Source organism: Diorhabda sublineata, chromosome 6 (assembly GCF_026230105.1).
Source record: "Diorhabda sublineata isolate icDioSubl1.1 chromosome 6, icDioSubl1.1, whole genome shotgun sequence".
Taxonomy (NCBI): Eukaryota; Metazoa; Arthropoda; class Insecta; order Coleoptera; family Chrysomelidae; genus Diorhabda; species Diorhabda sublineata.
In genome coordinates, this window is record NC_079479.1 from 6,407,400 (window position 1) to 6,421,915 (window position 14,516).

General features: G+C 31.7%; 1 protein-coding gene across 1 annotated transcript in view; it reads right to left on the reverse strand.

The window, feature by feature from the left end:
• Positions 1-14,516, reverse strand: part of LOC130445743 (homeobox protein Hox-A4) — a 65,874-nt gene that overhangs the window by 8,494 nt on the left and 42,864 nt on the right. The window contains exon 3 of the mRNA XM_056781585.1: positions 3,628-3,791. Within this exon, the coding sequence (XP_056637563.1) occupies positions 3,628-3,791 (164 nt within the window). The remainder of the gene's footprint in view (positions 1-3,627; positions 3,792-14,516) is intronic.

The following is a 14,516-nucleotide window of genomic DNA, read 5'->3' on the forward strand; positions in this document are numbered from 1 at the left end:
ACACTAAATTGAATGTATAAACTCAAAATTAGACAAATTTTTTTGCTTCTTTGTTAAGTCGGAAACTTTTCAGACAACCTTCGTACTGTTATACTTTCAATAATGCATAAGATATTTGTCAAATGTTATTAATAATATTATCTATTAAATATAATTCGTTGTGGCGTCCCTTGATACAAGTATATAAAATATTTTATATACTTAGAGATTCCGTTTTGTATCAAAACTGTTTTCTTTCTCCTAAGAGTTATGGCTGGAGTTAAGAACAACATCAAACAAACAGACAGAAGTTATAATTCACGATTAGCTTGACTAACAGCTCCAAATATGACGGTCGTTTATCAAATTTCTGCCGCATTTTCCCTCGGTTATTGCATACTTGATAACATTTTAATGTTTGAACTTTTCTTACTTTGCGTAATTGGAAAGCAAGTTTTTTTATTCGAATATCCGATAATAGTTATAGTCTGTTCAACGAACCGAAGCTTCTACATAATAAAACAAAGAATTTAATTTATTGAGACCGTAGAAATGACCTTTTAACGGTTGACATAGATTATTAAAAAATTCATAGACTACAACAAATCAAATAAATTGCGAAATAAAAAAATGTAAATTGTAATGAAAAAAAAACATGTTCTGAGCAGATTTTTTTTTTAAATTAATTGAATTCAAATACCCACCAAGGAATTTAGTCTATTATAATCTGGTCAACAATGACCAATGAGCAGCTTCATCTGACAAAGCTCTGGGCAAAGTGAAAACAAAACTTATGCTAATATTATAAAGCTGAAGTGTTGGTTTTTTTATTTGTTTGAACGCACTAATCTCAGAAACTACTGTTCGAATTGAAAAATTCTTTTTGTGTTGGATAGTCCATTTATCAAGGAAGGATTTAGGGTATGTAACATCATCCTGCGACCATCAACGACACTTACAGCGTTCTTTGATCTTGGCAACAAACCTTTTATATCAAGATGTACCCCAGAATTATGAAAAGGAAAGATATTCATTTTATAGAAGAAGACGTCGGCAGGATATTGAATGTTACTGCAATAGGTTTGCGTGGTCTAAGAGCGTTAATGGTGTTATTTTACAAACTTATCAAGGCACTTACAAGGTTTTAGATTTACTGGAGAGAGATGAACATTGGACAAATACCATGTCAGATGCTGTTATATCCGGGCAAAATCAAGAGAATTATTTACTATTATCCTTATATTTTCTATCTGATCCCTTAGAGTTATAGAATAAATTTCGTAATGATTTATGTTAAGATATAATAAACAGAAAGCGTAATGAGAATTAGGATTAGCATATAGTGATGATATATACAACGATGAACTTAACATAATTGATGATAAGATCCACGAAATTTGCGATAAATAATTAACTGATTTTGCTTTTCCTGCATCAAAAAGGAATAATTCACATAATAAATTGGATCCGTTAGAAGTAGCGTTGTGAAAGCCGTATGATGTAAATGAATTAAATAGTAAATTACTGAAATGAAACCGGAATAAGTTGATCGGCTGACATATTACAATCGTGGTATGTACAGTGTTCGTTTTAATGAAAAAAAAATATTTTTTGGATGCTCCAGGTGGAATCGGCAAGACTTTCATGCCTAGTCTGATGTTAGCAAAAGTAAGGACTCAGGGAAAACTAGCTTTGGCAGTAGCGTCAGCAGGAATCACTGGTGGACGCACAGCTTATTCCACTTTTAAACCGCTTCAAAATGTTTATTTACAGAAATATAGCGTGTGCTCTATGTAAAAATAGTCCTTTGGGAAAAGTTTTGCAAGACGTCACTTTAATAATCCGGGACAAATTTAACATAATCCATAGAGCTCATGTAGAGATAGGATTCTTAGAGATATTAGAAGCTGTGATAAAATCATAGGTGTGATGACTGGTCTTTTTGGAATTGTGGCAGTAAAAAAACCCTTTTAAAACGTCAAAATAAAATCAAGAGGTGGCAGTATGGATCTAAAAGAGTGCTTGCGCTCAGGTCAAAAGAGAAAATGTATGCTAGATACAAGTGTAATCCCGATTGTAAAACACGGCGAAAGCTTAGTGATAATTTGGAAATGTTTTGGAAAAAGGGCGACTGGAGAACTGGTGAAAATTATAGGGATTTGGAAGAAGGAAGACTAAGAATAATATTGAAGGAATATGTAATACGTTCTGGCAAGCGCCTGATCGGCGGAAAATTTATCTTCCAGCATGACAACCATGTCAAGAATTCCTCGAAACCGTATAAAGAGTATTTGAAAAAATTGGTAAGGAAAAGTGTACGGAAAGTAATGATTTGGCCGTCACTCTCGCCGGACCTCAATCCGATTGAGTTGCTGTGGAACAAATTGAACGGGAAAGTGCCACTTCCACTCACATTTCTGGACTATTCATATAAACGACGATTATTTGTCGAAATTTTTAAATAAAATGTCAAAATTGTGCACCAAATAATAAAGGGGATTACATCGATTAATCAGAATTTCAAGTATGTAAAAAAACACACTGGTTTTATTATTACTATATTCTTATCCACAGGGTGTTTCAAAAAAAGGTGATAGAAAACTGAAAAACATTTGAGTTTTGCTCAGTAAAAAATTTTCGTAACGCCATCCGTATTCAAGATAAAGGAAGTTGAGGAAAAACAAAACTTATTCATATTTTTTACGATTTTGCCGCAACTACTGGCAACATTGTAATTAAATTTTGTACGAATATGATCTAGAAGCTGATACATCTAATGAATTTGTTTTTATGTCTCTTTCTGACTCTAGTAGAGGACGCTAGTTACACGATTCGAACCAAGTAGTATTGAACATAACTTTTTCAATATTAGATTTATTACGCAAAATTTTAAGTAAACTTGAACATCATACAATTTTCCACCAAAAAAGTACTCTTGATAAAAATTGATACGGTGTTTTCCGTTTTCGGAATATTTTGATTTCAAAATTAGTAGTAACCGGTACTTGTATATAAAGTATTAATAAAGTTATTAATTATTATTAATTAGTAAGCATTATGTAAATTGGAAATTTTTTGTCGCTTAAATTAGACTCCATCGGTAAATCGGATACATTTAAAAAAATGGTACTGGGGGCTTCGTTTCTTGTAACGAATAATAAATTAAATAAGTGTGAGCACTTAGCTATTGGAGACATTAGTAGTTTGCTGTAAAATTGAATGACATTTAAGTTCACACAAAATTTTGCTCAATAAATGTTATGTTTAATACTACTTGGTACTTACCGTGTAACTAGCGCCCTCTATGAGAGTCAGACATAAAAACAAATTCATTAGATGTATCAGATTCTAGAACATATTCGTATAAAATTTAATCACAATGTTGCCAGTAGTTGAGGAAAAATCGTACAAAATATGTAAAAATTTTTTACTGAGCAAAACTCAAATGTTTTTCAGTTTTTCATCTATCCTAGAGACGGGTTCATCTTTTTTTGAAACACCTCGTAAATATGTTCTTTTAATATAAATATTAAATATTTGTTGGGTCACGTAAACTATAAGGTAGACTAAACTTTTAACCGATAGTGTATTAAGAAAAAGAATTCAATTGATTGTTCAAAAGTACCTCAATACGTAATAGACAAATACCTGTGTTTCCGTCAACATTAAATTAGTTGCCACTTCAAATCTCTTAGGTCTCGAAAGATATTTGTTCTGCCTAAATTGTTTTTCAAGTTCTAGAAGTTGTTGAGATGTGAAGGCTGTCCTAGGTCTTCTAGTTTTACCTAATAAAGCGTGACCTGGACCACAACCTGTAACAAAATAAAACGTATATGACTATAAGTTAGTTGTAAATAAATTATTTTTACCAATAGTGATTTTGAATTTGAACAAGTTATCTCGTATAGACGACAATAATTATCGTTATAATACCCCAACAATAAATTATCAACATTTGTCCAATATTACATTTAGTAACAAAAGCGTGTAATTGCCATACTTAGTCTAACAAAACGGAAACCACCCCTTATAATCTAGTTAGTGCATGCTAAGTCACGACCCCTGTACACCCATAAACATCTACCTAATTTCGATAATTGCATTAAATCGTCCCCTGTTTTCAAAAAATGCACGGTATCAATTGTGTGGAAAGAATCGAGGCACTTAATAATTAAAATGATTGGGAGGAATTTATTATTATAAATATGGTCGGATAAATATCAATGAGACGTTTCAAAACGATATTTCAATTGAAAATTTTTCTTTATTTAGAAATGAAATATTTTTCTGTACATTTTTTATATCCTAATAATTTGATAAAAGTCATAAAATGTAGGACAGACTGTTGAACCTTGAAACATTTTTTTGAAATGAAAACACAAGCTTTCTATTGATTACATCGCTTTCGGAGGTACATGTTATTATGTACCTTGGAACAACCCTTTTATTTATTTATTATTTAAGTAATAAAAATCTTATTTTTCTAAACAAAATTCACACACATACGTCTTCCGCCAACGAATCATTTGATGCACCAGCTCCATTTTTCACTACCTTATCAGCATTCATTTAAATTCCGTATAAGTAGCACTCTTCATCTGCACTATCTTCGTCATCTGTTGACACATAGGAAACGGTATTTTCATTTGCCAATTGAAATCAAGTCATTATCATCTTTTCCCACGTTCCGCAATAATTTGAAGGCATATTTACTATAAAGTGCCTTCTACTCTGTAAACGACTTCTATCCTAATAATTAATTTATTTCGGGCATGCTGCTTTCTGTTCAATTCTTGCTATGGACTTATATACGACTTATCTATGACCATTACCTATAATTTTATTACTCATTATGATTTTCTTCTGTATATTGAAATTTTATTTGTTTTGTATCTTAATCTAGTTATTTTAATGTTTGTTTTTGAGTTTTTACAAGGTTTTGTCTACTAATTGTAACAATTTTTTGACAATAAAGCATTTGTTTCTGGAATTGTTCTATTATTTTGGATTTTTGTCCATATTGTAAATTGTCCTTTTCGGTATGCGTTCGTCAACTTTGTATATAACAATGTATTTTATTTACTTCACTTCTTTTTTTATTTGGTGTACCAAATCACCCTAGTTCTCCTTTATCAACTAGGGATTCAATATAAAGTAAGAATCTTGTCATCGATTAATGTAATTATTGGACCTTCGAGCTCAACCTGTCAAAAATTGTAGCATTGAGCTCGCAATTTCGCGACTTTGGCTACTTAAAGCTTTGTTCTTCACTTTATTTTGAACAACTAATTTTAAAAATTCAAAGTTCTCAAATTACGTTGTCACTGTTCGCTAAAATTACTGCACTCAATCACTGACGAAAGAGCATACAGATCCCAAGTATATTCCCTAAATATCTCTTTTTGCAATTAGATATTGGTGGAAGGAAAGGGACATATTTCTATTAAAATTTGAACTCTTTCTTCAACGCCGTGCCGTGACCAATAGCTCCCATGCTGGCTATCAACTATCATCGCTTTATTTTCTGCCGCGGATTAGCTAAGTTCTAGACCTCTCGAATCGATGACGAAGATTTTTTAACCACAACGTTCTGCGCCTACCTATCCTTCTATTGTTGTTGCTCAAAAACCTTAATTAACGTAACCTAAGGTTATTACCGATGTCGCTTTAGCTCTCACACAATTTTCATAATTCTTCTTCCGAATAGTTTCCGACCTAAGTAATTATTTGAAGAAATTTCTCACTAGCTGCATTATGTATTAGTGAGGAAGTTGCTTGTAGAGAAGTCCGTGTCCTTGCGCCATACAAGAGCACAGAAAAGACATAACATCGTGCCGTCCTCATACGCAAATCAAGGTTAAGATAATAGTTGTAAAGGTTTGTTTTTGAATTTTGCTCTCGCTTTAATCAATCTTGCTCATATTTCAACGCTAGGATTTATTGTTTATTACCATTCCAATGTACGTTAATGTTTCTATTTCATCTATTTGTACGTTGTATGTAATATTTTTTTGCTCAGTTATAGCCGCATATTTAGTATTCCTTTTATTGGGCTTTAATCTGTAATTCTGGCAGACTATAACAAGACAAGAACAAGCTGGTTTGAGCTCCTACTTACTACCATTTTGACGTTAGTCTTTACAGAGTGTAACGAGCAAAAATGTATTGATACCTCACTTCCTAGTGCTACTGTGCACCAACTACCCATGAGCAGTAAGAGACCAATTTTTTTAGCCAGTTTCATTACAGTAAAATATTCCGCAAACTTCGACTATACAGCTCAACATCCTACATTTGGTTGAGCAGGCAAAAAGGATTTGCAATTTGGAACTGTTCCTAAATTCTTTATTCCACATATTTAACGACTAGTTTCTGCCATTTAACAAATTGGTTTGCGCCTTGTAGAAATAGTCTGTTATCATCTGTTTGTAAGTACTTTATAGGGATCAATTTCATGGCGAACGACAAAAATTTTAATTTTGTTCTTGTCAATATTGCATGGAGATGATAAATTGTAAGTATATCCGTATTTATCTATATATTCGAAGAACATAATTTATCCAATAAATTGTACATCTTATTTTTCTCTCTCGATGTTTATTTAATTATTCATAGTTTCTAAAATTTGTTAGCATATTGCGCTTATAAAACCTGTGGCCAAAAAGGGCCGTATGTTTGCAGTGTATTTATCACTGGGACCCCTGATTGTGCCATTGTCATGATAATTTAATATCCTAATACATTTAACGACACCCTAATTTCACCCTCGCACTAAAAGCTTAGAAGGGGGCACCAGAAAGAATGTAGATAGAAAAGATTTCACGGTCGGTTCGTTACTCTTATAAAAATTAGATGTTTATTACTTTCCAAATCATTTGTAAGGAATAGAATAAATATTAATTATTATAATAACTTTTTTTCATAACTAAAGTCGTCTTACTTGAAAGATTCATGTCAAATTTCCTCCGATATTTTCCAATTTACATCAGGAAATTGGTATATGTAATATCGTACTGCTGAGATGATTTTTTAGGTAGGAGTTCCAAAGTTGCTATAACTGCACAGTCTTCAATAACCAAATCAACACTTTCATTAATTATTCCATCGACAAACATATTAAGCAGTAACAAACCAAAGACAAACATTGGTGCAAATTAATTGACAGCGTCTTCTTAATTTGTAAACATAGATCAGGAACCAGCGATAAAAAACGTTAAAATTATGTAATTTTATTAATCGATGTGCGAAAATTTCGATTTAAGCTTCACTTACCCCCTTATTCAAAATCTACCCTATGTAGAAGGGCGCTTTTTACTTTTTAGAGGTGAAAACTACCTTTAATCGTAAGAAATTTAAAAATCTTAGATTTTAACATCCCTCCGAAGACCATTATTTCCTGAGGGTAATAATATTGAAAGTTTTTTTTAAAGACATTTATAATCTCGATTTTCATGAAAATTCATACTAAACTTACCCTCTTCTACGAAATCTTCCGTGTGCCGAACTGGGCTTTTTATATTTTGGAAGGGGTAAACTACCCCTTATTGCAAAAAAATTGAAATCACAGAAGATTTTATGGATCTTTCGAGTGAAATGAAGTTATTCATGAATCTTTAGATATTCTCAAGCACGTTTATGATCAATCATTTTCATGCGACCCCTTCAAATAATCCTCTAATCATATTAAAAGTTAAAAAACCTAGAATTTCTGAATTTAGGTTTGATTAGGTTAGGTTATGTTACTTAACCTAAATTTATATATTTTATAAACTGATCGAGGAGAATCTTTTTATTAGACAATGATTTAACATAATGAAATTTGGATCTGGAATAAATTTAAACTGATTAAAAACCTCTGCAACATTTAACATAAATGGCACTTTTAAATACTGTACTTTTTGTTATGAATGTAAAATATTTTTTACTGAAATACCCTGTAAATGTACATTATTTTTGTTTTTCATTTCATAATTGAAATCCCGAGCTGCATAATTTTCCATCACGAGTTGTTTAATCTTCATGTCAACCACGATCACGAGTTGGCACATAAAGTTTTATGGCGGGTATTGAAATAACTAGTTGACGCACGCCCTAACTATAAACTAAGCATTGTAAAATACATAATAAATTATTTACCCAGCATAAAACCACGTAACAGATTTTAATAACTGAGATTTAACTTAACCTAACCTGTGACACTTTTTGGCGGAATTTACCAGTGAATTTAAAAGGACCTCCGTGAAACCGTCCTTTAAGTAATAAATCCAGAATTTACATTCCTCGTTTTCTTCAATCCAAAATTTTGCCAAAATTGTAGTTTTATTATAAGAATACAGAATAATCATTGAAACAATTTCAACACTTGTGAAAAATTAGTGCAACTTATAGAAAATTTAAATCAACGATTTATTAAGCCTAGTAAGCCCATTCAATGTCAAAAAAATTTACTAGTATTAAGTGAAGAATTCATGTGATGCTGATTACTTAGATCATCGACATAAAACATATTTTTTCTATGTAGAAATTTACACTTAATGAGGGACATAAGACAATCTTTCAAAGCCCAGAATTTAGATAAACATGTTGCAACAAAATTATATTCAATAATACCTAATAATGAATCTTATGTATTATTAATTATTTTTGGTTTCTTCACGTTGCATATTTTGTTGCATATTTCGAGATTTTAGTTACGATTTTGTCAAAATTATTTGCATATTTTCTTTGCATATGAGTCCGAACTGATAATAAATTCTGAAACCTGTTAAAAATTTCTATCGTTTCATTTTTACCAGGAGCTTACTAAAACGAATTTTATAATTGGCGATCAAGATTCTAGTAGATAAAATTCTACGGTTTTCCTCTAAGTCCGTAATGCGGGCAATTTATAGTCAAAAAGGCGCCCCCCATATCGCCATATATCAGAAAGCAATCGGCGAAGTCGCAAGAGAGCTTTAAAACATTTCGATGATCGTTCAGACCTGATTTACAGCCGGTGTTCAGCGTTTCTGAACCATTATCTGAGGTATTATAGTCGCTGATGCTTAATGTCCTGTTTGCCAACAATGATTTAAAGAGTTTTTTTACGATTTTCCAGATACTTTTATTGGAGATGCAAGTATTAATTCCTATAAAGGAATCGAAATTACTAATCTTGGTAAACTGATGTTAACGGATGTAAACAAACTAATAGAATAAAGAGAATTTTTTGTAGGCTTGAGTTAAAGTTTTTGGGGGGTATATTTCGAAATAGCCTGTTATTTTATTTATTATATCTATATTTTGAGTTTTGGATTTATTTTCTCGCTGTATCTTACTTATATAACTCATTTATAAATTAACATTAAATACACTAAACTTTTCACTAATACTCATTATCTAAGCCTCCACAAACTTATTTAATTAAATACGTTGTTTGGTTCACTTTTCAGTATCCCGATTATATCAAATTATTTACTAACTTCTAATCCTAATTTAATTCGTATTATCACATTACAGAATATTCGATTACTGAAAATCTCTAGTTTTTCTTAGAAATTGTCTCTATAAAGACAGTCACAACATAATGTAAACAGATCACAAAAAAATTAGCCGCCATATAAAAAATAGCCGCCACTTTGAACTTCGACAATATAATAGAACAGGACCGGCTTCACGGTGTATAACAGTGGACGACTTGGTAACAATTTATTATCAGAGAAACAGAGAAAAATTCAAATAATTATTACGATGCATGATTTACTAATCACAAAAATCCATCTTTCAGATTCATTTTAATAGTTTAATGTTTTCCTCATTCTTCACTACAATTGCTTAAATAGTAATCTATGAGGGTCACTTATGACCTCAGCATAAAAATATCGGGATCCGCCACTTTACTCCTGAAATAGTTAAGACAATGGATTGCAGCGGGAAAACCTGTCCCGGAAAAGGCAAAGACGGTTTCATCAGCCGAAAAAGTGATGGAATTGTGTTCATCGACTAATTTCAAAAAGATGAAACCAAAAATTGAGATTAAAACGAGTCAATGCTCAATAAGGTAAAGGAAAAAATTATAAAAAATAGACAGCATTTGAAGAAGAAGAAAGTGGTATTCTTCCATTGGGACAACGCATCCTCTCAAACTTCGGTAATCATCCTGCCTTCTAACCTTGGAATTTCACTTTTAGGAAAGAGTTTGTCATCAGACGAGGACCTTGCCGAATACGTATACGCCTATTTTGAGGAGAAAATCGATAATTATTATTTGTAATGGCTGGAAAAAGACACAACTTAGCTGGACTAGGTGTAATTTTTTTCCTTCTGTTAGGTCACAAACTTTTATTCCTAGGTGATTACAGAAGTAATGATTTTTATTCTTATGTTACAATCCAGAATCTTAATATACGAGAACTTATTTTCCACTAATTTCGTCTAATTCAGTCAATATTTTTTCTGGTATATCGTTTTCATCTATTCTTCAGTATTACATAACAAAAATATAAATCTTCTTGATGACTTGGGGGTCCTTCCAAACCATCGATATACAAAATTTTAAGATAGTTTCTTTACACAATCGGTAATTGCTTAACGCAGCTTCTACATACGTAATGTAGCTCTAAGGATTTATATTGATCACTTAAATTAGAACTAGATCTTCAGTTTCCTTCTAGGTATTCGCCACATTCATAACCAAAAGAAGATGATTAGACAACAACATCTGCTACGGGTTCACTGTTTTCAATTTGATTTTGGACTATAGCCTCAGAAACACAAAATTACAGCACAAAATTAGTTGCCAAAACTCAGTACCATAATATTAAATCGCATGCGACAAAGAAACGAAGGTCCTTTTTTTAAAAAAACTAATATTTAGGTAATTCCAAAATTATATGAAGTAGTTTATAGCATAGCCCGATTCTTTCTTTTCATATATCTTCAATACCAACTACAATCAAACAATTAAATTTGAATCAGAATCCAAGATTAATGACGTTTGCCCAAAATAAAATATCGAATAAATGTACAATTTGGAGTTTAAATACTTGATCTTTATCTAATCCCAAAAGGACTTATAATTGGCCTCAAAGGAGATTGTAGACAAGCTTTTTACATAGGTAAGAATTTCTTGAACTAAACACTCATTTATACAATCTATCTTCAGAAGTAGACCAACTCACCGAGAAAAAATTTTATGGTGACCGAATTTTTCAGATACCACATCCAAGTTATCAAACACGATATCTCTGATGATTCTAAAGATGAAGTTATGGTAACAAAACGTCGGGAATTTCTAAACAAAAACCAAATTCTAGATCACCAACCAAAATATTCTAGCAAGAAGAACATAATCCAAAAGAAAGAGGCGAATTTAAAATTTGTCGCCGTTAGACATATTGAAGTTTTTGTGAGAAATCTATATTATCCTGATTACGCTGTTACCAGAAAAACACTCATGGGACAATAACATACAAAAGAAGAGCTGTTGAATTTTCTTGTGATCCTAATTTTGTCTGAACAATACTTGAGGTAATCTTGGCCGATATGTGTCTTTCTTTAGATAAGTACAAAGCAAACATTCAATGCCAGCTCTAAGCTCAAATTTCTCAATTTTCATCAAATTATTCAGAACTACTTGATAAGAAAATTGTTCCTTACTTTGGATTCCATTCTTGTAAGATATACATAAAAGTATTCTTGCGAGTTGAGTGTGTTTATTCTTCGAGTGAATATCTGTGCAAGCTCGTCCGACAAAAGTTATACTGGGCTTCCGACTGTTGTTTTTGAACTCAAATCAATTCTGAACTTAATCTTTGATACAGTTTTTCATCTACAAACTCTTGTCTATTTTGATAATGAAAGTTTTTTCCTACAGGAACAAATTCCGAAAAGAAATCTGGTAATAGTCCTTCAAGTAAATGATTTCAAAACAACAACGAGATACGTATGATTCAAAATTTTATGAATCCTCCAAATCTTTAATATAAATTACTTTGTGATGCAATTAGTACTCATTTTCATTATGGAAAAGCGAGAAAAGAAGAGTAAATTCCACATTTTTCACAATAACTAAATATATGTTAAGGATAGTGAAATGTTTAATGAATATCATAAATTTGTATACATTTTCACACAAATTATACATGAACATATAATAAAAATACGCGTTCGGAATGTTTTTCTAATTTGTTTTTGGATGCAATACAAACCGGAAATTATGATTTGCTCGATTAACGTTTACATTAAAATTCAAATATTCGCAAAACCAGCAGCAAACATCGAATGATGGAAGGGTATATGTATGAGGGAAACACATTAGCTAGTAAATGGTTTCAATTAAAGTAATTTATCGTGATCCGGATAGAGTAGTGGTATCATCAATCTATCGACGAAGATAAAGAGTACAGAGAGAGATGATAGCAAATTGCTGGGGTTGTACACCACCTTCATGCGGTTTACTCGGATTTTCTGCGCTTAATTTATGCCCTAAATGCCATATGTGTCGAGATATGTCACACTTTGGCGACGATAGCTTATATTCAGAGGTGTTACCCAAAAAATATTTGTGAAGGATATTATTATATGAAATAATTGAATTCATATATTTTTTACATTAACAATATTCTCCAAATTTCGTTATAAAAACATTGATTTAAGCTTCATATTCGTTTTGGTAGTGGTTCACCTTCCTAAACCTCCAAAGTTATCTTTGGTTTTCTTATACCACGTATACCGCATTGTCCTATCATCAAATTATAGTTATTCTTAAACAGATTTTTAGTAGTGATACATATTCATCATCTGTGATCCTACCAAATAAGTTTGGTATGTTTTTACTAAATAAATTATGATTTGACCTCAATTATTCCTGATATCCTATATGCCAACAATTTGGGTAGCAGAATACGAGGTCTGTGACTGTTTCAACTTCAGAAACAATGACCAAAATCAACCAAATTGTTCGTACAGATCGTCGAATGAGCATCCGGATAATTGCCGAGGCTGTAAATGCTGATACAGAAACGGTTAGAAAAAATTACACAAGAAATTACACATGACAAAAGTCTGTGCGAAATTTGTGACAAAATATCTGACTCATGACCAAAAGCTCTTGCATCAACGGGTCTGCTCAGATTTCCTTAAACGGTTAGAAAGGTTAGAAAAAGACCTGCTTTGAAAAGGACCCGATTTTAGGCGATGAAAGCAGTAAAGCAAAAAACGGCAGAGTTCCTAAAAGCGCTCACCCAAGAAGACTTCCAGCACTGCTTCGATCAATAGAAAAAAACGTATGGAAAGGTGTGTAGCGAGGGGAAGGGAATATTTTTGAAGGATAGCATTTTAATGTAGAATAATTTTTATAATAAAACCTTTTTTCGTAACCAGTCTCGTTATTTAATAGCCAGACCTCGTATATACACAATGCGATAATGCGCTACATCATTTGCTAATTTCTAGGTAGATCAATCCCAAATATATTGAGCAGAAGAATGAGAATAGTGGAATAGACCTTTATATCACCCGATATCGTCCCATTAGATTTTTTTTAGTCTACACTAAAAAACGCATTTGAAAGACATTAGAAATTGATGAATACTTTTCTCGCATTGTGTATATTGGATTTCCTCGCATAATTATGCACAAAAACTAAATGATAATAGCTTATTGTTATTATGGTAATATTAATACTCATTTTTATATTTTTTAATTAGTTTAACTTCATTTAATAATACCCTACGATCAGATTAGGATTTTTATGTTTATCTAGGGTCGCTAGATGGCACTTGAATAATAAACAACGACCAGGTGTAAATATGGATTTTTTTTCAAATAAAAAAATATTCACCTTAGTAAAATACAGATACTGACTGATCCAGAAGACATTGACAATAATGAAAAAATAAAACTTACACAGCGGTTCACAATTTAAATGTATGTAGTAATATATAGTTTAAAAAAACTAAAACACATGCTTTGAAGTTCATTAAACTAAAAAGTTGATAATAATTTTCAAAATAAGCTTAAAACAATAATTTTTGTTACATACTTCTCTTATATTCGGCGCCCACGCTTTTTTCACAATAATACTAGTATTTTTCATTTATTATTGTTTTAAGCTAAGGTGTTTTAAAAAAATATGTTTGATGTGCTTTAAAAGCGTGTTGTTTAGTTTTTTTAAACTATAATTATTTACTTCTTAGTCCCATATGCTATGAAAGTGTGTTTTCTTGACTTAAATAATTGATACCACTCTCTTATAATGGCTTCGCTTCTCACATACCTACATCTTGTCGAAACTTGTATTGAGCCGTAACAGTAAAGTTGGTAAGGTTGCCGAAGTGATTAACACGGAGATCGGAGGTTTGAATCCTCTGACGAACGAAGTTTTTATTAAATAAGCTACTTGCTCTTAGTTCAAAGGAGAGTTACGAATAAAATTTTTCGAACTATACTCATAAATATAATGTATTTGGACGCTGCTGAACTAATCTGTAATCAATCGCATGTGGATGGATGGAAATAAATTGAAACCGTTGTGGTATAAAGGCCCAGCGGCACAT